Raw genomic sequence first — 23,960 nt, 5'->3', positions numbered from 1 at the left:
CCTTTCCTCCTATAAACCTTCCCCCTCCTTTTCTTGTATTTATATTGCGCTACACACACCGCAGCTCTCGCAGCCATAGTCTGGTAAGATTCCCGTTTATCTTGCAACAGTTTATTCTGACATGATAGCATTGTGGAAGTATATTTAGCGGCCACCAGCTGCTTTTCCATTTGCTCACGTTTCTGCTTCAGCTGAGCACATTTTCCATGCATTTCAAATCTGATAGAGACTACTAGCCGCAGATTTCTTAAGGTAGAATTATCCCTAGGCGTGAGACTGGACCCAAAAAACTTTATTGCCCAGCATCTCTGCGTGCCGGGGGGCAGTACCACACGACTCCGCCCGACGTCCTCTGCGGGCGTGACGTCAGCGAGGTGACATAAGCCCCACCCCGACGCGCTGACGTCAGTTTTCTTCTTTTCAGCATGCAACGCGGATCCGGATCTTGTGTCTGGCCTGTTTCTGGCCTTCTTTTTCTGCTTTTAGGCTACTTTCTTGAGAACAGTGTGCGAATGCCTTCGGGCTTTAAGACATGCTCGTCTTTCGCGCGCCAGATGTCAGCGACGGATCCTCACCCCATCTGCATGTGGTGTTTGGGGGAGCACCACGACTACACGGACTGCGAGGCGTGTCAGCTAATGAAGCCGAAGTCCCGGCGGGAGCGCCGGATGAAGCTCCTTTCGGCACGCATTTCCCGGTCGGCTTTGTCCCCACACCCGTCCCCCGCGGAAGGCTTCAAGTCCTGCCGCTTCCGTCTCCGACATCGTCTCTCTCCCAGGCCGCAAGGGCGTCGCTCAGCTGTTGGTAAGTGTCGCAGTTTGTTCCCGAGGCCTGGTCCCCACCTGTTGGGGGCGTGGGTTCTCCACGGGTGGTGCGGCCCTGCGCGTTGCCACCCTATCCGCCGTTCCCCGGCGTGGCGGCGACCAGAGCCCAGATGGAGGCCTATGCGGCGGCCTTGCAGGCCTCGTTGGCTCTTCCTTCTTCTCCCTCTCTTCCTGGGACGTCTGCGGATCCCTTGCCGCTTGCAGGAACTCCTGCGACGTCGCCAGCGGCTCCGGCACCGATAGGTTCGGATCCAGGTTCGGAGGATGTGGTGCCGTCGGGGTGCGGCCCTTCGGGGTTCCTGTCCTTCGGACCCTCGGAGCCTCTGCCTCGCCGCAAACCCCTACTGGGGTCCCTGTGGTGTCGCGGGCGGTTGCCGGGGCTCGGGCGTGTCCTCGAGTCCCCCTCGGTCCTCTGGGCAGGCGACAGCCTTGTCCGAGGCAACTCCGCTCAGGCGCTGGCGGCTGCTGGCTCTTGGGGGGCCGCAGGGGCCGGCTAGGGGTCGGGGCATGTCCCTGGGCCCCTCTCGTCCCTCCACGCAGGCGGCTGCCTCGTCAGAGGTCGAGTCGACGTCTTTTCGGTGCCGTTCCTTAGCTGCCCTGGCTCCGACTCCAACTCTGTCTCCTGCGCCGCGTGTTGTGGCGAAGGTCGTTCTGGCGTCCCCTACGGCGCCGGTCGACGTTGACCTGGTGCCGGTGGCAGACTCTACGGCACCGGGCTGACGTCGGGTTGTTGATTCGTCTTCAGAAGCCCACTCTTCTCCAGAGGTTCGGCGGTTGTTGGTTTCATCTTCTCCGGACACGGTTCTTCGCGACGTGGCTTTTTTCCCGGCGTCTTCTAAGGACGGCTCTTCGCCGTCGCTGCGCCTGCAGTCTTGTGCGCCTCAGGTTCCCCATTCATCGGCCCACCCTCCCCCGTTTCGAGCTTGGTCTTTCCTTCCCCTGGTTGGGCTGGGGGGCGGCCGCATTAGCTTGCAGCCATCGCCCACGGAGGAACTGCTTTCCCCGCCTCGGGGCCCTACGGAGGCGAGTGCTGCCTTTGCCCGGGCTGTTTCCACGGCTGCGGGGATCCTGCATATGGGCGATCAAGCTTCCCCTTCCCCACAGATCATCTTCTGGAGGTCCTCCATCAGGGTTGTGGTGGTCGGGAGCTGTTTCTTCCCTTCGAAGCTTCGCTCCACACTTCTCTTTTAGGGGCTTGGGGGAAGCCTGCCACGGGGGACCCGGTGCCCCAGCAACTTATGCACCGACACCGTCCTGCGCCGTATGATCCTGTCCGTCTTTCCCTCCACCCCTCCACTAAGGGCCTTCTTTTACAGACTGCCTTTCCCTCCCTGCCATCAGTGTTGTCTCCCCTGTCACGGGAGGCCCGCTGGTTGGATTCCTGGGGGTGCAATATCCTCTCCTCCACCAGTGCGGCTTTGCGGGCCCTAACACTCTTTGTGTACTGGCTAGGGCCACTTCTTGCTTGTGGGATTAGGCGGAGTCCCTTATGTCTGCCGCTTCTCAGGAGGGTGCCTGTGTTGATCTGAGGCACCATGTGTTGGATGGGCGGGAGCTGGCAGCGTTTATTCTTCGCTCGGCTCTGGACATTTCGGAGGTGCTTGGTCGTACTATGGCTTCTTCAGTGGCCCTTTGTCGACATGCCTGGCTACGGGATAGTGTGTTTGCGGAGAACGTTAGGCAACGGCTGGTGGACCTTCCCTTTGATGGTACTCTTTTGTTCCACCCCCCTGCGGATTCTGCCATTCAGAGGTTTCTTGCGGGGCTTCGTCCTCCTCCTCCTCCTCCTCAGTGACCTCTGAGTCGGTCTGTGTTTCGGGGGGTGTTCTTCCGTTGTTTTCCTGGGGCTTTGTAGCGAGTAGCCCCGGTTGTCTGTTATGTGTGGTTGATGTGCCTTTGGGTCCTTTTGTTAAGACTTTGGTGTTGTTTCCTGCTGGTCCGGCCCTTGTTTGACTTGGTTTTGGCTGTTTGTAAGCCGTGTAGGCCCTGAGATTAGGCCTTCTGTGTATTCTTTATTGGCTGCTTGGCTAGCCCTCTGCGGTTTTCTCCGCAGGTTTTTCTGTTTGTCCTCTGCTGTGGAAATCTTTTCCTAATCCGGACTGCTGTCTGCAGCATTGCGATGTAGCGGTTTTGCCTTTCTGTCCACCTTGGTCCTCTGTCTGGTGTTCCAGGGGGTTCTGGTTTCCCTGGTTTTTGTGTTCTGGTGGACGGCTTGGTCCGTAAACCTCTTTCTCTTTCTATATGCCTGGTTCCCCTTCATTCCTGGGTCAGTGTGTGCCGGCCCCTCCCTTGGGGCGTGTCCTGGCCCTTCCTGGCCTCTGCCTTTGGCTGGCGCCTCGCTTGTCCTGGGTGCATCGTTCCGTGGTGATGTCTGCTGCTGGCTGTGCATGCTGGTGCTGGCCTCTTGTTCTGCTACACCGTTGTGGCCTTTGATGCATTCTCTTGTGCTCTTCTTCTTCTGTCTGCACTTTTAGAGGTGCAACCGTCCCTGCTTGTCCGCTGCTTGCGGCCCGGGTGTGTACAGCTCTTTCTGTCACTGTGTATGTGTTTCTTCAGGTGGGCCCTGCCTCCGGTTCTACCTCTTCTTCCTAGTGGTCCTTGTATTCCTTTAGGTTCTTAGGGCGCTGTCTGCCCCTGCGGGGTGTTGGTCGGTTCTCCCTTGGTTGGGCTTAGGATGTCCTGGTCTTTCCCTTCTTGTCCCTGTGACATGTCCCCTGCTGGGGCGGCTTTTTTCGCAGGCCCTCCTCCCTTCTGGGTATGGCTAGGGTATCTATTCTACGTTAAGGAATTTGCGGTTAGTAGTCTCTATCAGATGTATAAGTTACTTACCTTCGGTAATGATGTATCTGGTAAAGACGATTCTAGCCGCAGATTCCTTCACGACCCGCCCTTTCTCCCCGTTCTGCGAGGGCCCTCTACGCTTGGGTTTATGCAGTCGCCTCCCTCTGGGTGACTTGTCTTCTGTGGGTGTCCTCTACGTATTCTTCCGGTCAGGCATCCCTCCAGCTGGTTTCTCTCCAGAATGGGGGTCTCCTTTTGCTCTTTCCCTCTGTTGTCGGGGTCTCGGATTCCCACAGGTCTTCTTCGTTGGGAGTTCTTTTACCTATCCTTTGCCTTCCTCCTCTTTGCAGAGGTTATGGCCCTCCTTGGCACTGTAGTCTGCGTATGGATTACCTGTCCTTTGACCTCCTGCTCCTTTCAGGAGGTGTGACCATCCTTGGCGGGTGGTCTGGGGATGGATTGCTGTTGCTTCTCTGTTTCGGGCTTGTGGCCCTTCCCCTTGTGGTTGTGTTGCGGGCTCTCTCTCTCTTTCTGTCATGGTGCTTTCTCATGCTCGTGCCTCCAGGAGGGCTCTTGCCTTGGCCTGCAAGGTGGTTCCACGGAGTGGTGCTTGCGCTTTTCTTGCTGTGGCTTCGCTGCTTTGGCCTTCTGGTGCTTTACTGGCGCCTGGTGCTTTCGCCTTGGCTTGCACAGTTGTTCTTCCGAGTGGTGCTCTGCTCTTTTCATGCTCTGGCCTACTGTTGTCGCTTTCTGGTGCCTTAGTGCCACCTGGTGCTGTTTTTCCCCTTTGGTATCTCTCTATTTTGTTTCTCTGGTTTTTTCGCACGCTGTTCCCATGCTCTCCTCAGTTTTGTTGTAATGGCTCCGCGTTGTGGCGTGGAAAAGTTCTCCGAAGCAAACTGGTGTCAGCGTGCCGGGATGGGGCTTATGTGACCTCGCTGACGTCATGCCCGCGGAGGATGTAGGGGCGAAGTCGCGTGGTACCGCCCCCAGCGCGCAGAGATGGTGGGTAAGAAAGTTTTCTGGGTCCAGTCTCACGCCTGGGGAGAATTTGGCGTTAAGGAATCTGCGGCTAGAATCGTCTCTACCAGATAAATCGTTACCGTAGCATCTGCCCGACATGCATTCCAGTTTTCACTCAATCCAGCACAACGATACCACTCATGCGCAAGCATACCGTAGGGGGCTACTTCTTATCCCGGTATCCCTGTATCTCATTTGGTATCTGGGAAGCTGCCTTTGTCTTTTTGGTAAACCTTTTCCCCCTTAATATTGTATCCTGTTTGTGACACCAAAAATGTATTACTTCAGACTTGAAACTCTACGACACACTTGAAAAGGAACTCGTCAATCTCCCAAAATGAGGCAAATAAATGTATCAAGGTGCTTTCAAAATTAAGCACATGAATTTATAAATTCAGCACTTTTTGAAAAAAAGAAGACAACATCTACCTATTGATGCATTTTCCCAGATGTCAAATGAAAGAAGTCAAAAACAGAGAATATGTAAAAATGTATGAAGTATGTACATAGAGCAAGGAAACTCATGGAATATATTCACAAAGTAAGTAATAGAAATACATCAATGATAGAGTGTCTTTCAACATTCTGGCCATTACGACTGGGGAGCCCTTACAGATCTCAAAATGGTCCCTGTGGCAACGCACCCGCTCCACAGACGAGCTCCTGTCTGAGAGTCAAGACTCCCTGTCTTTAATACCTTTACTCAACCCAAGGAGAGATTTCTAGAAACCTTTTACCCCTTCCTTCTGTTGCGAAAACAAGGCTGGCCCTATCGGTCTTCGTCAAACTCACTCACAAGAGCTGGCCAGGCCCTTGTTATTGCTCTGAGGCAGAGCTGTACATTCCGCACATTTCTCTGGCAAAAACAACCTTAGCCTTGTCATGGCTGTGAACGGTATCAGAGACTCATCAAACGTTAAATGTTCCAGACACTGCTTTGTGAAGAAAGATGACATCTCCACGAAAACATCTCCACCCTGCAGCGGCAGGAGCACACAAAATGGAGTCATTTATGCAAAATGGAGTTGATGGCCAATGTATTAATCCTCAAACATCACAAGACCCTAAATAGGTGATTGCAGAAATTCCACCATACTGCCTATTAAATAATATCACAACATGTTAACGGCCATAAAAAGGAGTATCTGTGGTATACATGATACTCATAATAAAATAAATGACTGGAATGTATCTGTTTCAACTGTGTTCATTATTGAGATAGAAATTTATAATTGAAGGAGGCATTTCACTTCATCCCTAATCTCGTGCTGATGTACTATCACAATGTTATGAGATTTGAGATTTTGAACTTAAATAGATTAGATCGAGTTCCCATGTGGGCTTTGATAGTGGGACATACATGCATCATGAAAAGCTGAAATCTAGTTGAGGGAATGTTGGAGCAATATATAGTTACAAAACATCATGTCTTCTAGATGGAGACACGTGGAAGCAGGAGGCCATAACATCAACCAAACAAAGTTTCATATTTCAGAAACTGTATACCAATCGCCAAGCGCGGGCGATTGAGAGGATCTTTGTGAAACCTATTGGTTAAAGGGATTAAATACTTTACAGCAGCACAGAATAAATGATTGACTCCATTACAAATACTTTTGTTGGGATACTACAATGGAGATGAAAGAGACACACTGTAATGGAAATGGAAGCGGTGTTGCCCATGCTTCACTGGTTTTGTGTTTCACAGGTTTGTATAATGTTATGACCTGACTATTATCGAAGTTGAATACAAGTTAAAGGACTATAACTTTAAATAGTGACCCGCATTTATTGTTCAGGTCAAATTGTGATTTGCAAAGTTGAATGAATAGACTAGAATCAATTGACTTGAAGAGCCTGATTGGTTGCATTTATACTGAGGCACTTGTTAATAATAGAGGTTTAAGGATACGAAAATATTGTAAAATGAAATCATGATTTGAGCAATGGATTTGAACTAATTGAGGTACTCAAACATCTTTCTTGCTTACATTTTTTAATTTGATTTAAACTTTAGCATGAATTGCTACTTGGATCGGTTGAAGGCCACCACGACAAATTTGTGTTTGTGATTTCAGCAATGCCCATTTTCGCAGAAGCAATTCTGCGAATCTCATTTTACACTCAAAATGGATTTGGTGTGCACATGGTTGGAAAATAAGATCCTGATTTAGATCTTGACGGACGAGTTACTCCGTCACAACTGTGACGTTTATCCCCTCTGCCGAAATATAAATCCCATTATATCCTATGGGATTTAGATTTAGGGGGACGGGATATCCATCACCGTTGTGACGAAGTAACCCGTCTGGCAAGATCTATATCGTGTCCATAATGTTGTAAAAGACTTTGGATTTTGGCCCTAAGTTATATCTATGACCGGATTATAGAAATTGTCACAGATGTTTGTTCTATTAGTTGTAGATAATGAGGAGGCATGTAGTAGAGAGAAGTGTAGTCGATTTCTCACTTCTAAACCGGACTTCTGTACTTGATCAAAATCATTCTTGCCTTGTGTCTTAGTATACATGCGTGCAGTGTAATTAGAATTGTGGAGTTTGGTTTGTTGTGCTGCCTCCCCTCCTCCCCCAGTTACATCCTAGTTTCTGTAACTCCAGGTTCAATCATTAGGTAATATAATGCTATTCTATGATCACCATTTTGATCCAGGAAATGCTAAGTGCCATGGCTTTGCAAAGACAAGCTGGAGGTAGGCAAACATTCTTATGACTTTTACTTGGATAAAATGAATCTTATTTGTTTATCGCAGAAATATTTTATTACTAATGAAATGAGTTGTGTAGCATCCTACTAAAATATATAGTTTTTGTTCAGGTATTAAACCAGTGGCAGCAAAAGACAGGACATTCTGGAATAACTTTGAAAACAGCCCAGGAAGACCAGCTAACCATGGACCAAAGACTGATGTAAGTTAGTGTTTGAGCATCACAAAATAATTGTATGTCTTCTGTTGAATAAGCCTCTCGAAAGATTTATTTTTGAAAAATCGTACTTGTAAGTTAAAAGGTATTTGCTCTTTATTATTGGTCAATTTCTTCAGCTACTTCTGAAGTTCACAGAAGATGCTGTTTTGGTTTTTTTCATTTTAAAGTGTATTGTAACCTCACATATTACTTGTATTTTCATTATTTATATTTGAGGCACACAAAAAAGAGGAGTTCAGGTTGGACTGTTGCCACAAGGAGCAGGGTCAGTACTGATTTGTCAAATGCGGGCCTCTGTCCAGAGTGGCATTCTGGGTGTGAAATGATAAACTGGAATGCTACCCCTAGTAATCGCTACTGGCTGGGAATATTTCAAGCATTCCATTACTTGTGTGTTGTAGAGAACAATCTTGCACATGTTTCTAGAAACATGTAGCTAAAAATATACACAGTAGAACTAAAGTTATTACCAAATAAAACTCACAAGTGGGTTACATAACACATTTTTTGTACAGTACACAATGAAACCATATTTATCAGGCACATTAGTGTATTATATGGCCCCCTACATATTCTTTCAGGTCGTATTTAAAGGGAGTGAGCAGTGGACTTTTCCAAAGAGAAAACGTAAATGCTATGCAGTGCGGATTCAGCTCCGCTCAGCTTTTTGCGCCCAAATATATTGCTATGAGGATTGGCTAGATAGCGTGGCTCCCTAACGTAATTTTGAAAGTGGAAGCAATTGGTCAAGTCCTGTAGAACTAAAAACTTAAAATCATAACTGGTACGCTCAACTCCACCATTTACCTTATAATTGGGACCATCTCACTCTTCGGATGTTCTCAGGTCACATACTATTCTGATGACATTTTGAACAGTCTGCAAATTATTATTGCACTTAGTTTTATTAAAGTAAATGGGCAAGCAGTCTTGTAATACTCTTCAACATGAATTGATAAAATCAAACAAGTTGATTGTAACCCAGCAGCCACTTTTGACCAGTTGTATAGTTGACAGTTTGAAGGCTTGGTAACCCACCACTCTAATGACAGTATGGGCTTGTTGTGAAATCTCGCCAGATTCAGTTTGCTCCATTGCAGTATATTTAGTGCCAGATAAAATAATTTCTGCTCTGCTCACATTGAGACAAAGTTGGCTTCTAGTCATCTAAAATAGAATTTCTTCTTAACACGTCATCACATCGGAGTATCAAAGCACTCTTCCTGCAGGTCCACTAAAATGTGTGCCTCATCCTCGTATATTTGATACCAAAAGCCAATGGCTGTAGCAAAGTATGAGGAGAATCATCTTTTTTTTTGTACTTGTATAGCGCACTGCTGCCCCAGCGACGGGGCGTCCTGGCGCTTGTACTCATACCGCTGTGGAACCCTTCCTGGCTTTCCCTGTGAAATGTCCACTCCTGGGCACCCCCAAGGTGAAGCCAGGCACCCCCAGCGCTGTTGGGGCCGTTGTGGAGATTAAGCAAGCTATTGCCCAGAGTTGCCGAGTGGGACCCATGATTAGAGTAGGCACCGAGGCGAGAATTAACAGGTCCGAGGAAATTGAGCCCAAGACCCGCCGAGGCGGGAATTGAACCCTGGTCCCAGGCCAGATCTCTGCATCAGGGTCTGCCGCTCACTAATAAATAGTAGGGGGAGAAACAAACGGTGTGGGACACACACCAAAAAACATTATTAACAGTGGAGTGAAACTGCCCAAATTGCACTTACTACATGTGATCATGTGAGAATTTACTCCAGTGCACTGTCTCTCACTCCCACAACTGATCCTGTATCAAAGATATGGATATTTCTGACCCACTCATATTGGATGATTAACATCCCTTTACCAAGTAAAGTTTTCTGGATAAATTCCTCAGTTTTCTTTTTTATAAAACTCTTGCAAAAGACCTGCATAACCAAATCCGATTAAAATATAATTGAATGGAAGAGTGTTTAATTCTTTACGTACTTTAAATAGTTCCTGGGTGGAAGGGCATGCCACATCAATGCACAATTAATTGAAGTTTACCTGAAGACCCTATTGTTGAATAAACAATCAGATGTTGATTTGTCTACCTGGTTACATTATCATCAGGTCCGTTTTGATGTGGACTAATTTTAACTTAATCCTGCTGATTGCAGGCAGCCAAAATCTAATATCCAAAGGTAGCAACTCCCAAATGTAGAATGCACACTGATAAGCAAACAGCCCACTAACAGGTGAAATTATGGTCAAGTGGTTTACCTCCAACTGCTGTGGGTATTCATCCTTTTGAGGAAAGGTAAGCACAAACACAGGGCAGCGAGAACTCCCTTTATTTCTGTCATTAATTTGACAATGGTGTATCCCAATATCCGTGCATAAAGACCAAGAAGGCAGCGAAAGCATACCATCTGAAAAATGGAAGAGAGGGTGAAGCAAAAATGATGCCCCTTCTACCATTCTGATGTAGAGCAGACTGAATTTAAAGTTAAGATAGAAATGTCGAAATTCCATGTCCCTTGTATTTAATATTACATTTTTTTTTAAATAATATATTAGTCCCACCAACACCAGGCCTCTGTTTTATTAGACATCAGAATCAGCAAAGTAAGTAGCCTTTCTGGGTTTAAACTTCTAACAGCATATTTCTCATCTTTTGACTACCCCCAGGCTACCGACTGGATCTGGAGAATTTTCTTTAGTTGTTCCGTTGTGTGTTGATAGGTGGCGCCCTGAGGTCTGTGTTGCATCCGTCCTGCCCCTGATGTGATATATGGGCTCCTACATAGTTGCCACCACTAAACGCCGACATCCGTTCCTTTCTTTAAACACCGATGAGGATCCAAACCAGATCCAGGCTTTCACAGAGGCCATGCTGCATGTCTTCGGTACCCTACCAGATTCCTCTGGAGCGCCTTTTGGCCTTATTGATTGGAAGAGACCTGCAGAGGGTATACCACCGGCGGATTTATCCCCAATGCAGTGAATACATGCACACAGAGAGCACCTTAGAGGTGCCCCCTGAAAACCTACCAGCCTCTGGTGTGTTGGATGACTGGTCTCTGCCAAACTGCTACCTGAGACAGGTTTCTGCCCTCCCAGGTTGAGGGCCTTTGCTCTCAGGAGGTCACAAACCAGGTCCCTCAGGATGACCTACTGATTAACATTCCAAGGCCGTTGAGCTTCAAAGAAGCCACCGCCTTTGAAATGTGAATCTGGCTCCCCTCACAGGAGAGGAAGCCGACCCCCTTCGTCGAGAGCCCTTTGGCAACTGGACAGGTGGGAAAATTAGTCAGTCAGGTAGGCATGTCCGCCCCTGGCTTGTACCACCCCTAAGTTGGGCTAACTGAAGTGGACATGACTTTTCAGAGTTAGCCATCTTTGTTATGACAAACTTAGGAACTCTGGGACAGGGTTATGCCCACTTCCCACAGCAAGTGGTCATATAAGGGGTGTACTTAACCCTAAGGGGAAGTAGCCCATTGGCTACTACTGTACACTCTCCAAACACCCCCTAAATTCAATATTTAAGGGAGTTCCTGGCACCAGAAAAGCAGATCCCGCCAACCTGAAAGTAAAAAGACAGATGTGAAGAGTTACAAAGAGCAAGAACAGACGATTCAGCATCTGACTTGGGGCCAACCCTGCTGGCTTGCCAGCTGGCATTGACGATTGTGCTAAAAAACGACTTGTCCTGCAGCTGCTGTCTCTTCAAAGCCTGGGAGACCTGCTAGCACTTCACCGAAAAACCAAGAACTCCTGTGGCTTCCCTTCATACTGCAGGCACCCAAAGAGATCTGAGAGGACTCCAAGACTGATAAAACCCAACCCCTGAGGACACCACTTAACTCGTCACTCCAAGCCCGAGCTAAAGTGGATCAGTGGTGCCAGCATGGTCCCCCAATCCTCCAGAGACTGAGTCCACCACGGTTTCGCCTCTCGTGGACTTCCTAATGTCACCTGCAGTCTCTGTTCACAGGACCCCTCTTTGAGAAAGTGCCATCTTTCTTGCATGGTATGCCCCAACTTTTTGCTGAATGTACTTGAGTGTGCCCTGGACTCCTGCCAATCAGGTGCCCAGGGCCTATGTTCCTTCTCTAAAACACAAATTGGCAAACCCTGGCCACATGTCAGCCCCTGGTAAAGGGTACCCTAGGTACCCAGGGCCTTGTGACCAGGGAAGGCCCCTAAGGGCTACAGCACTCATTGTGCCACCCTTAGAGGCCCTGTACCCTTACATACACACACTTCCCTTGCAGGCTGGGTGTCTGGGTACAAGACAAAACAAAGAGTCGACATGGCACACATCCTTGTGTGCCATGCCCACCACCTACACTGCCCTGGCATGCATCAGCCACCCCTCTAGTTGGTGCCCTGTGCCAGTGGTGTGGGCACAGGAGCAGGAGCCCTGTGCCCATACAGTACCCAGGTCCATTCCTGGGCACTGTAAGTGCAGTGCTGCCATTTAAGAGTACATGGTGCTGAGAGCTCGTCAAACACGAACTCCACAGCACCATAATGGCAACACTGAAGACTGATAAGTTTGGTATCAAACTTCTCATCACATTAAACCCACACTGATGCCAGTGTGGGATTTAATGTACCAAGCACCCCAGAGGGCATCTTAGAGATGCCCCCTAAAAACTAACCTACAATCCACGTCTGTTCTGAGGCTGCCTAGGCTGCCACACAGCAGACATGTTGCTGGACCCCTGGGTAGGAGAGCCCCTGCTCTCCTGGGTCTGCAACAATGCACATCCTGGGCGAGGTGCTAAATCTCCTCCCCCAGGATGGGCAGGGGGAAGCTACAAAGGCATGCCGCCTCTGTGAGCTTCCCCAGGCCACTGCAACCCCCCACTCTGGCGGGAAGCTTGGCCGGAAACCCCAAATAAGGACAGGGGATGTGCCAGCCTGCCAACCCCACCCCTCAGGTGGGGGAGGCGAGGTCAAGCACATCTCCGGGCTCTCGCCATCTTGAAGATGGCAAGCCCTGCCCAATCAGGACTAGGCTACTGCCCCCCTCCCACAGGAGAGAGGCAGGATAGGGGGTGTACCCACCCCAGGACAGGGACCCATTGGTCCATGCCCTTCACCTACCTGTAACGCCCCTAAATCTAGTATTTAGGGGCACCCTGAACCTTCCTTCCCTGGATTCCAGATTCCGAAATCCGAAGAAGAGCTAGAAGAAAGAAGACCTGCCCTGCAGCTGCTAGGAAGAGGAAGACACCAACTTCTTTGGCCCCAGTCCTACCGGCCTGTTGACCCTCGAACCTGCTCCTGCTCCAACCCGGCATCTCTTGTGGCCAGCAACCTCACAAACCCCGGAGGACCTGGCTACCTTTTGGCTCTAAGCCCCTGGGACTCCCATGAGTAGAGGCTCTACTCAAAACCTACCTCTAATCCCTGGCAGCAGCCCGGAACTGCGAACCCTTCACACTCTGCACCCGCCAAGCCTGGCCTGTGCCGGAGGGAACAAAGACCACGAGGACGACCCCACGGCGACTGTGACCCTGAGTCCGGCACCCAAGGACCTCCCTCGACACTCCTGAAGAAGCCTGCAGCCTCAGAACCAGGTGCCCCCCCCCAACCGCGATCAACAGAGGGTAAGATTTCCCGACACCAAAAGGCACCCCTGGCCCCCTGTGCCCAATCATGGGGTACCTACCTATCCTCCAACTACCCAACTTACCTCTCGAAGTGGTGGTGGCACCTGAAGAATCTTCGTCCCAGAGCTTGCAGTCTTTTTCTAAACCGGAGATTTCCCATTGAAATCAATTGAGTGACCGAAGGCTCAAAAGCACCCTGCACCCAGCCGCCCGAGTGGCCCTGGCAGTGCAACCTCTACGCCTATCTACTTCCCTACTTTCCCTGAGTAAGTGACCAGGAGCCCAGCTCCCACCACCGCGTGGTCTGCTAGTCAGCAGCCACCAACCAAGGCCCCCCTACCTCTCATAGGATAACGTTGGGCCTAACTCTCTCTGCACCCGTCCGCCCTTATGCCGCTGAGGGTGAACCAACTGTACCTACCTGACCCTGGGAGACCCCTGAGTCTATGCCCAGAACCTTAACTCTGCCAGTCGAGTACTTACCTTTAAACCGATAACTCAATTTTCTTCATAGGGTAACATTGACTGGTTTTTCCTGAAATTTATTCTAAGTGTGAACTTTTCAAATCTTAAATTATTCACCAAAAATCAGCAGAGTAACGAAAACGAAAATACTCACCTGCTATTAGGTGAGCTCCCAGTGCTGGATCTTGGTGCCCAGCACTGACTCTGAAAAATACTTACAACTGTACTTACCAGTAACCCAATTTTCTCCCATAGGAAATCATTGACTGTTTTTCTGTGAAATTTCTTCTATCAATTTCTGCAATCTTTAAATATTCTTTAAAAATCGTATAACTTCTGAAAACGTAATTGCTTACCTGTTTTGGATAAAGGTCCCAGTACTGAGTCTAGGTACCCAGTACTGGATTACAAAAGTAACGAGAACATACTATACCTGCAACTTGAATTTTCTTCCGTAGGGAATCATTGACTGTTTTCTATGAAATATTTTCTAAGTGTCAGCTTTTAAAATAGCAAAATATTGTCTAAAAATCATCACAGTATTTAAGTCTACTTTTATCACTTGATTCCAGGACTGAATCTTGGATCCAGTCCTGGAATTCCAAAAGTAATCCTAAAAGTAATATGTTGCAAATAACTTGAAACTTCCATTGAGCTCAATGCATTATTGTTGTTAAAATTGTGTTGCCTATTGCAACCACTTGTAACTTTCTACAAAAGTCAAGTGCATATTGCAAAAGTATTTATATAAAGCATCTCACTCTCAGAAAGTATATTTTAATACCTATTGTTGGTTCTAAAATAAAACAAGCATATATTTTTTTATATATAAACCATTGGCCTAGAGTTCAGTTATTGAGTGTGTGAGACCATTTGCTGGATGAGTGTGTGCAACAAATGCTTTACACTGTTCTCTGATACTGCCTTACTGCTCGACCAAGCTACCACTTTAGAGAGTAAGGTTATATCTAACTTTAGCCTCTACCAAACCTCTGGGGACTGTGGACTCTGTACACCCTGTACCTATTTGGGAACAGTATATACAGAGCCACTTTCTCACACCCTCTACCTCAACTGCTGCCGATAAAGAAAGCCCAACGCCTTAAGGCACCTCTGCACCCTTCGCCCCTGGTCCGTGGAGAAGAGGACCTAAGAAGGACACAGAAGAGCCGCAAGAAGGACTGTGGAGAAGCAACTGACTTTGCGCCAACCCTGCTGGCCTGCCTGCTGTTTCCATCAGATTACACTAAAGTCGTCAAGTCCCGCAGCTGCTGTGCCTCTAAAAGCCTGGGAGGACTGCCTGCCGTTAACAAAGACCCAGGAACTCCAGTGGAGTAGCAGAGCTGCTTCCCTCTATCCTGCAGGCACTCCAAAAGAACTGTGGGGACTCTGGGCCGCACAATCCTGACACTGGAAAGCACCACTGCACCCTTGCCCCCTAGTCAGAGCAGAAGTTGGCAGACAGTGCCAGCGTGGTCTCCCGACCCTCCAGAAACAAAACCCATCTTGGGTTTGCCCACAGTGGACTCAACGACACCGCCTGCAGTCTCTTTGTACAAGTATATCTGGTGATTAAAACAGAGCGCCTCAGAACACCTCTACACCCGACCTGCTTGGCCCGAGGAGTAGAAGACCAAAGGTACCCCTACGTCCCCGAGCATCGTGAGGCCTGAACCCCCTGTTGGTTCAGCCTGACTGACCTCCCAGTCCGAGCCTGCAGCCTCTTTACGTGAAGACTGATTCCCATAGACAAACATTTGGCCCGACGCTGTTTTGTACCTCTGCACCCAGCCGCCCTAATGTCGCTGGTGGTGTTATACTGTGCCTGCCTTGCCCACCACTCACCTTAAATCCTGGAGACTGGCCCCGTAAGTCGCTGTACTGTACTTGAATTCTGTACTTGTTTTTCCTCCCATTGGATAGCATTGCAGCTTCTGAAAATAACACTAAGTGCTGACTTATTAAATGCAAAAGTATTTCTTATGAAAAACTTACTTTCCTGAACAAATTGCTTCTTGTGCCTAAATATATTTAAAGATACGTGCTATTTTTATAAACTGGTGTGGATCTTCTTATTGATTTGTGGGCATCATTTATTGACTATTGTGTGTATTTGTGAATGTCTTGCACTCTCCTCTGACCATACTACCCCCTAGAAGAGCACTTTGGTATTGCTAGACCAAGCCCCTGTCCACTCATAAGTAAACCCCTGGACTCTTTCCATGATATATCTTATTTTTATATATCATATAAAGAGCGAGCTTCCTACACTATGGTCAATCGAAGAGCAGCATAACATAACGTGTATTTGTAATACGCACGTTCACCCAAAGGTATCTTGGCGCTGAATAGCAGATGTTTATTGTTCCCCATCACAATGATACTCATTTTATCGACCTCAGAAGGATGAAAGGCTGAGTGGACTCGCTGGGATTTGAACCTATAACCATGAAGTCAAAAATAGACCAATACAGTGGACGCATTAGTCCACTAAGCCACCAGACTCGGCTCAGTCCTATTTTTAAAACTGCCTACAACGGAAGTCAAAACAAACGTCCTAACATAGGTCCTGCAGCCACTGAATGAAGACCTCGCAGGAACCTTCCCCCGGCCTTTTAATAGGGACCAAACGGAAACACTCCCGGGCACCTGGGCATAGCCAGGATCTTGCACACCAATCAGTAGGCTCATAGGCAGAAAATAGAGGCCTCCTACAGGAGTCACAGCTTTTCTCCTGCAACACGTGACACTGGAGAGTCTGGTATTCCAAGCCTCCACCAGGAGTCTAAACCCTAACACGTTCCTGGCCATCTCGCCGGATAGATAGCCTAAAGGCTTGGAGACGTTTGCCAAATGTATGTTCTTCAAAGCCAGCCTTGCCTTCAGCTCCGGCAATTCAAGCTGTCTTCTGGGATTTGTATGTTCGAGGCATATGAGCTGTAGATCGCATACTTTTGCATAGATCGCCATCTGGTGTTAAGCTCGGATGTTTGCACTTTGTTATTGTAGAAGTATTTGTAGTCACAAGATAGGTGGCTCCTCCTTTGGTTAGTAGTGCGCATGGGCATCGAATCCTTAGATTGTTATTTTCCACCATCGGGTTTGGATGTAATTTGCGTTTCAATTCCCCCCTCGACACGCAAAACTCTCACCGATCGGTATTGTTTCGATCGCGATCTCTCTCGACGCGTATCCAGTTCCAAATAACTTTTCAAGGCCGGTCGTCGACGTGGGCCATTAGGCCAATCGGCACCATCAACCAGCATATAGAAAGGACTCCATTTAAAAAATGCAAGTGTGGGGCTAAATTTTCACACACAGATCTCCACGAGGCCTGCAACCTTTGTCTCTCGCCAGAACTTGAGTCGACACTGCCAGGCCTGTGTCTCTTTCAGGTCTAAGAAGACTATACATGATCGCCGGGCTTGACGTCACAAAATGTCGAGATCAGCATTTTCGGCGCCGGAAGACATCCTTGAGACAGGCACCGGAGATCCGGAACTGGAGATGAACAAGCCAGCGTCTCCGAAACCGACTCGGAAGACCAGTCGATTACTCCAGGTCCACGAACCGTGAGTACTGACGTCGACGCCCCGGCCCCAGAAAAAACACAAGGCTCCAGTAACACCTTCACCTTCGGGTCTGGGTCGACACCGAGACAAGATTTCAGAAGCCCCACCTCTGGGCCCGGCTACGAAAGTCTGGCCCGGAGGCACAAAGCCTTCAGGCAGCTCGGGATCGAGGCAGCCACACAACGGTGCCGAAAAACCATCTTCGGTACCAAAACATAAACCCAAGGTTCCGTCGACCCCAGAATCTTCGGCACCTAAACCAAAAGTAACAGACTCTTCGGCACCATAGCAAATTCAATCCAAGTCCTTGGAGCCAAAAAAAACAACTAAATCTTCAGAGTCGAAAGCTCCAACCAAGCAAAAGGAGACAAAAACTCCTCCTAAAGCTAAGGAAGACAGGCCAAAACACCACTCGGAGCCGAAATCCTCGGTGCTGAAAAAAGACAGCGGATTCAAAGAACTTTTTCATCCAGATTCACCGGATCCTAAGCAAAGAACACTCCATATTGATCCCATTACTGGCCAAGTCACCTCCATACCACCTAAGAAGAGAAAATTGGACACCTCAAACACCTGAGGTACCCTCCAAGAAAATAGACTCATCAACCTCACCTATGAGGCCTTTCTCTCCACCCCCCCAGATGATAATGTAGGGTTTGCACAGCTAATAAATAGAGCTGCACTATACCATGGGGGTTCAACTGCAGTCTGACCCTCTAGAGGAAGATTTTTTTTATTAGAGACATTCTCTTGGCCATAAAAAACAACAAATACTCTCCCTATGCTCATAGGAATGATTAAACATGCCCCTAAGGTTTTTAAAGATCCCGTCAGGGCTAGGTTGCTTAATCCTAGTATTGAGAAATAATACAGGCCAGCTCCAAGCGATCCAGCTTATATTCAAGGTCAACTCCCTCTGGACTCATTGGTAGTGGCAAACACTCGCAAACGGGCAAATTCACAAACCACAGGTGATGCCCCACCGCCAGACAAAGAATCAAAGCTACTAGACGCATCAGGTAAAAGGGATTTCTGGCGCATTGCTAACTCACAGGCCTTACTTGCTAGGTATGACAGGGCACACTATGATGAGCTTGAGAAGCTCATGCAACATCTTCCAGATCAGTACAAGACCAAAGCAAATTATCTCATACAAGAGGGAAAGTTAATCACGAACACCTCAATAAAATGTGCCCTGGATGCTGCAGGTACAGCATCCCGAGCTCCCGAGCAATTAATACAAGCGTGTTACTGCGTAGACATGCGTGGCTGCGCATATCAGGTTTTAAGCAAGAGGTACAGTCTACCATCCTCAATCAACCCTTAGATCAAGAACACTTGTTTGGACCCACTGTGGACACATCTTTAGAAAAGATGAAAAAGGACACAGAGACCGCCAAATCCATGGGGGCTCTACAAGCAACAAGTAGAGGTTCCTTTTGTCGCTCCTCTTATAGGGGCGCCTGCAAGACCACTGGTACAGACACCTCCTCCACTTATAAAAGCCCCACTCAAACTTTCCCTAACAGAGGTTACTTTAGAGGGAATTACAGAGGGAACAACAACAGAGGTAGAGGGCGTGGTTCTAATACCCGCACCTCCCCCACCACAAACAGTGACTTGACGTGGTTCTAATACCCTCCACTCCCCCCAGACCATTCCACTCCGGTCGGGGAAAGACTATCACAGTTCCTACCTCTATGGAATTCCATCACCACAGACAGGTGGGTAAGACAAATTATCCAGTATGGTTACTGCCTGGAACTCAATTGTACTTCATCCCATATACCTCCCAGACAACGTCCAATGTCTACGAAACATCTCACGCTTCTAAAGAAGGAGGTTCTCTTTCAAAAACATGCAATAGAACCGGTTCCCATACATCATTAAAACACAGGGATTTACTCCCTTTATTTCCTCATTCCAAAAAAGGACAGCACTCTCAGGCCAATATTAGACCTCAGACCGCTAAACCTGTACATACAATCTGACCACTTCCACATGGTCACTCTACAACAGGTCCTCCCCCTGCTTCAACAAGGCGATTTTCTTGCCACTTTAGATCTCAAGGACACCTACTTCCACATTCCTATTCACCATGCTCACAGAAAATACCTACAGTTTGTTGTGGACGGACAACATTACAAGTTCAAGGTCCTACCAGTGGTGTTTCCTTACCTACACGATAATAAAAGCCAAGTCACGCAACCAGTGTGTACAAGACACACACAACACCATACAGCTGCTACACAACTTGGGATTCACAATAAATCTCACCAAGTCGCATCTACACCCGTCCCATACCCAAGAGTATCTAGGTGCGACAATAAATACTTCCAAAGCCCTGGCACAACCCAACCAGGATCGACAGTTTGCAAGCCCTCATACCAAAATTTCAGCCACAAAACTCACTACCAGCTTGAGTGTTCATGCAACTGATAGGGATGATGGACTCTTAATCGTTCCTTACGCAAGACTCCAGATGCGTCCATTACAGAAATGCCTAGCACAACAATGGATCCAGGCTCAACTTTCAGATCTGGTGTTGGTAGACAGCCGCACATATCACGCTCTGCAATGGTGGAACACTCAGAACCTTTCCTAAGGGCGGCCGTTCTTAGACCCGGTTCCGCAAATAGTGCTGACAGCAGACGCATCACTCACCGGCTGGGGAGCTCATCTCTTAAAACACAACATCCAGGGTATGTGGACCCCTCAACAAAAACTCCTCCACATCAATCACCTGGAGTTACTGGCCATATTTCTCGCCCTAAAGTAATTCCAGAAATATCTCATAGACAAAGCTGTCCTCCTCAGAACAGACAACATGACAGCAGTGTACTATATACAAAAACAGGGCGGAACACACTCTACCTGGGATTCACTATCAAATTGCGGATCTGCTCAGTCTTCAACAACAACAGATTCAAGTCAAGTCAAGTCAAGTCAATGAAACTTTATTCGGATCAATAATAATCCATAAAAGCACAGCAAATGAAACATACAAAATACCCAATAAAATGCTGTTTACACAAGAAGTCAACAGTCCATACAATTTTTAAGACATTGTTAAACGAGCACGAACCGCAGTTTTTAAAAAGGAGCTCACACAAAAGACAAGTTCATGGTCATCCAGGGTCAAAATCATTGAAAATGCAATTTCCAGGCTAATTGGTTTTAGTTTTTTAAAATACGGGGTTAAAAACCATTTGATATACTTAATATAAAATTTACAAAAAAATAAAAAATGTAAAATTGTTTGCTCACTCCGGCAGTCACAAGGGCAAGGCTCAACACATTGGTCATTAAAATTCCATAGAGGAAAACTGAGAGCGTGTTTAATGGTACCTGCCCTAAGACGGAATATAAGGCCACGCTCCCAATGGCTTAGTGGAAGAGTTAAATAACTGGGTGTGGGGTAAATTAAGAGATTACGGGCTAGATATCTGGAAACACTAGGTTTCAAAGACTCCCTCGCTACCCTTTCATCGTTAAATAACATGTAAAGTTCTTTTTTAAGTTCACATTTTGAAGGGAGCGTAGTGGTAGTGGGTATTAAGAAAACATTTTGCAAGTTCACGCTGCGAAATGCGCTCAGCACCCCTGATAACCAGGGGATAGCCATGCAGTCCTCGATAATATCCCTGGTCAAATTGGCGGCAGGGTTTTTCCAAATTGCCAGCCAAAAAAGAGCAGGGCGAGCACGAATAAAATCCCCTATAAAATGCAACCCCAATTCCTTGTGACATATATAATGTGGGGAAGTAATAGGGGCACAGAGGAGCTTTCTGCAAAATCTGTTTTCTTCAGCAATTATGTCAGAACATCTAGCTGTACCCCAGACCTCAGCACCATATGTGGCGACCGAAACGCATTGGGCTTTGTATATTTTTAAAATAGCAGCCAGTGCGCCAGTCATCTTGGGGCGGGGGAGACTCAGGATTGAGTTAATGGACTTTGAGAACTTACTCCTGGAGTGGGCGATATGCCCACTCCAGGAGTTGTTCGCAGCAAAGACCACACCCAAATACGGGAAACTGCTAGTTGACCCCAATCTCTCTGTCCCCACTATAATGCTACCAATGTGACGTCTCTTCGGGCCACATGACATTACGAAAGATTTTTTTAAATTGGTCTTCAAGTCTAAGGAATCCATATGGTCAACAAAGCCGGTCACTAGAGTGCGTAGTGCGTTAGGGGTGCGGCCCATAAGGACCGCATCGTCTGCATATAGCAGGGCGGGGAGCTGGTTACCTTTTATTGTCGGGACATCGCCAGTTAGGGAAACCAGGTGTTTGTGTAGGCCGTTGATATAAATGATAAATAAAAGAGGGGCTAAGACACAGCCCTGTCTAACCTCTCTATTGACTCTAACCAACTCAGTAACCTCGCCCCCCTGACCAATCCTGACACAAGCCTTCAAGTCTCTGTGTAAGTAGGCCAGGAAGTGAACCAGGGATTCGTCCAGACCATAATCCAATAAGGCCCTCCAGAGCAATGACCTATTGACAAGGTCAAAAGCAGTGGATAGGTCCATGAAAGCAAGATAAATTGGGCATTTACGTGCAACGGTGTATTTGCCCAAAATAGGGTTGAGGTTGAGGCACTGCTCAGCAGTGCCAACCTTGTTGCGAAAGCCCAGCTGGCAACTCTCCAGAATATGGTTGTCCTCAGCCCATGATAAAATTTTGTTGTACAATACTCTGCCTAGAATTTTTAAGGTGTTATCAATAAGGGAGATTGGTCTATAACATGACGGTTGGGACCGATCGCCCTTCTTGAAAATAGGCACTATTATACTCGATGACCAAGTTAGGGGTGGTGGGGAGGTAAAAGTTAAGTTTTTAAAAACGTTCAGCAAGAGAGGGGCCCATAAATCAGGGTAAGCTTTAATAATGTCGATGGGAAGGCCATCAGAGCCTGGGGCTTTAGTCCCCGCGCTCTGTGCGATGGCCTCTTCCACCTCCGATAATGATATGTCAACCCATGGAGGGTTGTTGAATATTGGGGTAGACGTCAATGAAGATGGGACCGCATAAATCTTAGAAAAATGGTCCACCCATACAGCTCCGGGAATGGTGCAGTCCATTGGGGTCGAGAGCTGACCTGAGCAGCGCAAATCTTTAACTGCGGCCCAAAAGATATCCCCTCTTCCACGGGCGGCGGTTTGCGCTAACACCTCCCAGCGCTCCTCAAGAATCTCCTCCTTCCTTCTGCTAATGGCCAGTTTGTAACGAGACCTAGCATTTTTCACGTTAGTCAGATTCCTCGGGCAAGCAGATAAGGCTAGCCGCAAATCGTGGTTGGCCAGAGAGCACTCATGATCAAACCATCCCTGGTCAGCCGTGATTGCACGCAGCGGAGTCATGAGCTGAGCTCGAAGAGCTGAGCAAATCTTAACAAAATCATCTACTGCCCCGGGATTCGGGTTTAGGTCAGACAGACATGATAAAAAAAGGGATAAATTATCTCTAACCAAGGTCTGGGTGGTCGTCATAGCATTAATACCCCTCCATTTTAATCTGAGGTTATTTGAGCTAACGGAGAGATTCCTAGCACCACATTCCTTATTATATACTGGACGGTGGATTGCTTTAAGACAAATCTTGATGGGGTTATGATCCCCTTGGGGCATTGGGATTACCATGGCCTTGCTAATACGATCAGCCAGCCCGGGGGAAATCAAAATGTAATCAATTATTGATGAGCAATCTCTACCTCTAAATGTAGGCACTAGGGAGGCAGTGGGAAAGCAATTGACCATTATATCCATAACATTCTCCAAATTGTGTATGCTCAAAAGGGAAGTTAATTCCACACCCCTTTGATATCCCAGACCCGGGTTACAATCCTTCGTGGTAGAACAATCAGCATTAAGTCTTGCATTAAAATCACCTCCCAGTACAAAACCACTAGTATCATCGAAGTCGGCCCTAGACCCAGAGTGGTAATAAAATCAAAAAGGTTTCTAAAATGTATATTTGGTGATGAGCTAAAATCATTATTATAAAAATTAACCAGAAAAAAGCTTAATTTCTGGTTAAATAATATGGCCTGGAAATTCTGATTATTCGTTGGTATGACCCTGGTAGTGCCTCCAACAGAAATATTAATCCAGATGGATAGGCCTCCCGAGGGACGGCCCATTCTGGATTTGGTGGCAAGAGTGTTATAACACTGAAACCCGTTAACATGTAAATCCGCGGTTGCCCACGTCTCCTGTAGCATGATTATGTCCTGACTCTGGATAAAACTAACCCACCCAGGGTCACAAAGCCTTTGTTGGAGGCCTGCTACATTCCAGCTTAAGACATTTAACCCCTTCGCTGCCAGGCCTTTTCCCCCTCCTGTGCCAGGCCTTTTTTTGGCTATTTGGGGTAGTGCGCGCTTAGGCCCCTGTAACTTTTTGACCGCATTAGGTAGCCACGCCAAATTTGCGTCCTTTTCTTCCAACATCATGGGGATTCTAAAGGTATCCAGGGTTTGTGGATTCCCCTGGAGGGGTCACAGAAAAGAACCAAAATACAGCAACATTTTGGTTTTTTTTGGAAAAATTGGAAAAACGGGCTGCAAATGAAAGCATCTGGGTTTTTCCCTGCAAATGTTATCAAAAAAGGGTTTGTGGGGTTGAAATCACCATTTTCCCAGCTTTTCGGGGATACTTGACTTTTGATAGAAATCCAACATTTTTTACACAGTTTTGGCATTTTTCTGGGACATAGCCTATTTTTGCAATTTTTTGTGCTTTTGACCTCCTTC

At 47.5% G+C, this 23,960-nt stretch overlaps 1 protein-coding gene across 1 annotated transcript in view; it reads left to right on the top strand.

Moving 5' to 3' along the window:
• The window catches only part of DNAAF9 (dynein axonemal assembly factor 9), a 1,049,036-nt gene that overhangs the window by 580,114 nt on the left and 444,962 nt on the right, over window positions 1–23,960 (top strand). Inside the window, exon 23 of the mRNA XM_085642690.1 lies at window positions 7,464–7,555. Coding sequence (XP_085498816.1) covers window positions 7,464–7,555 — 92 coding nt within the window. The remainder of the gene's footprint in view (window positions 1–7,463; window positions 7,556–23,960) is intronic.

This window comes from Triturus cristatus, chromosome 2_2 (genome assembly GCF_964204655.1).
Source record: "Triturus cristatus chromosome 2_2, aTriCri1.1, whole genome shotgun sequence".
Taxonomy (NCBI): Eukaryota; Metazoa; Chordata; class Amphibia; order Caudata; family Salamandridae; genus Triturus; species Triturus cristatus.
Note: the sequence above shows the minus strand (reverse complement) of the source record. Positions and strands in the feature narration are given on the sequence as shown.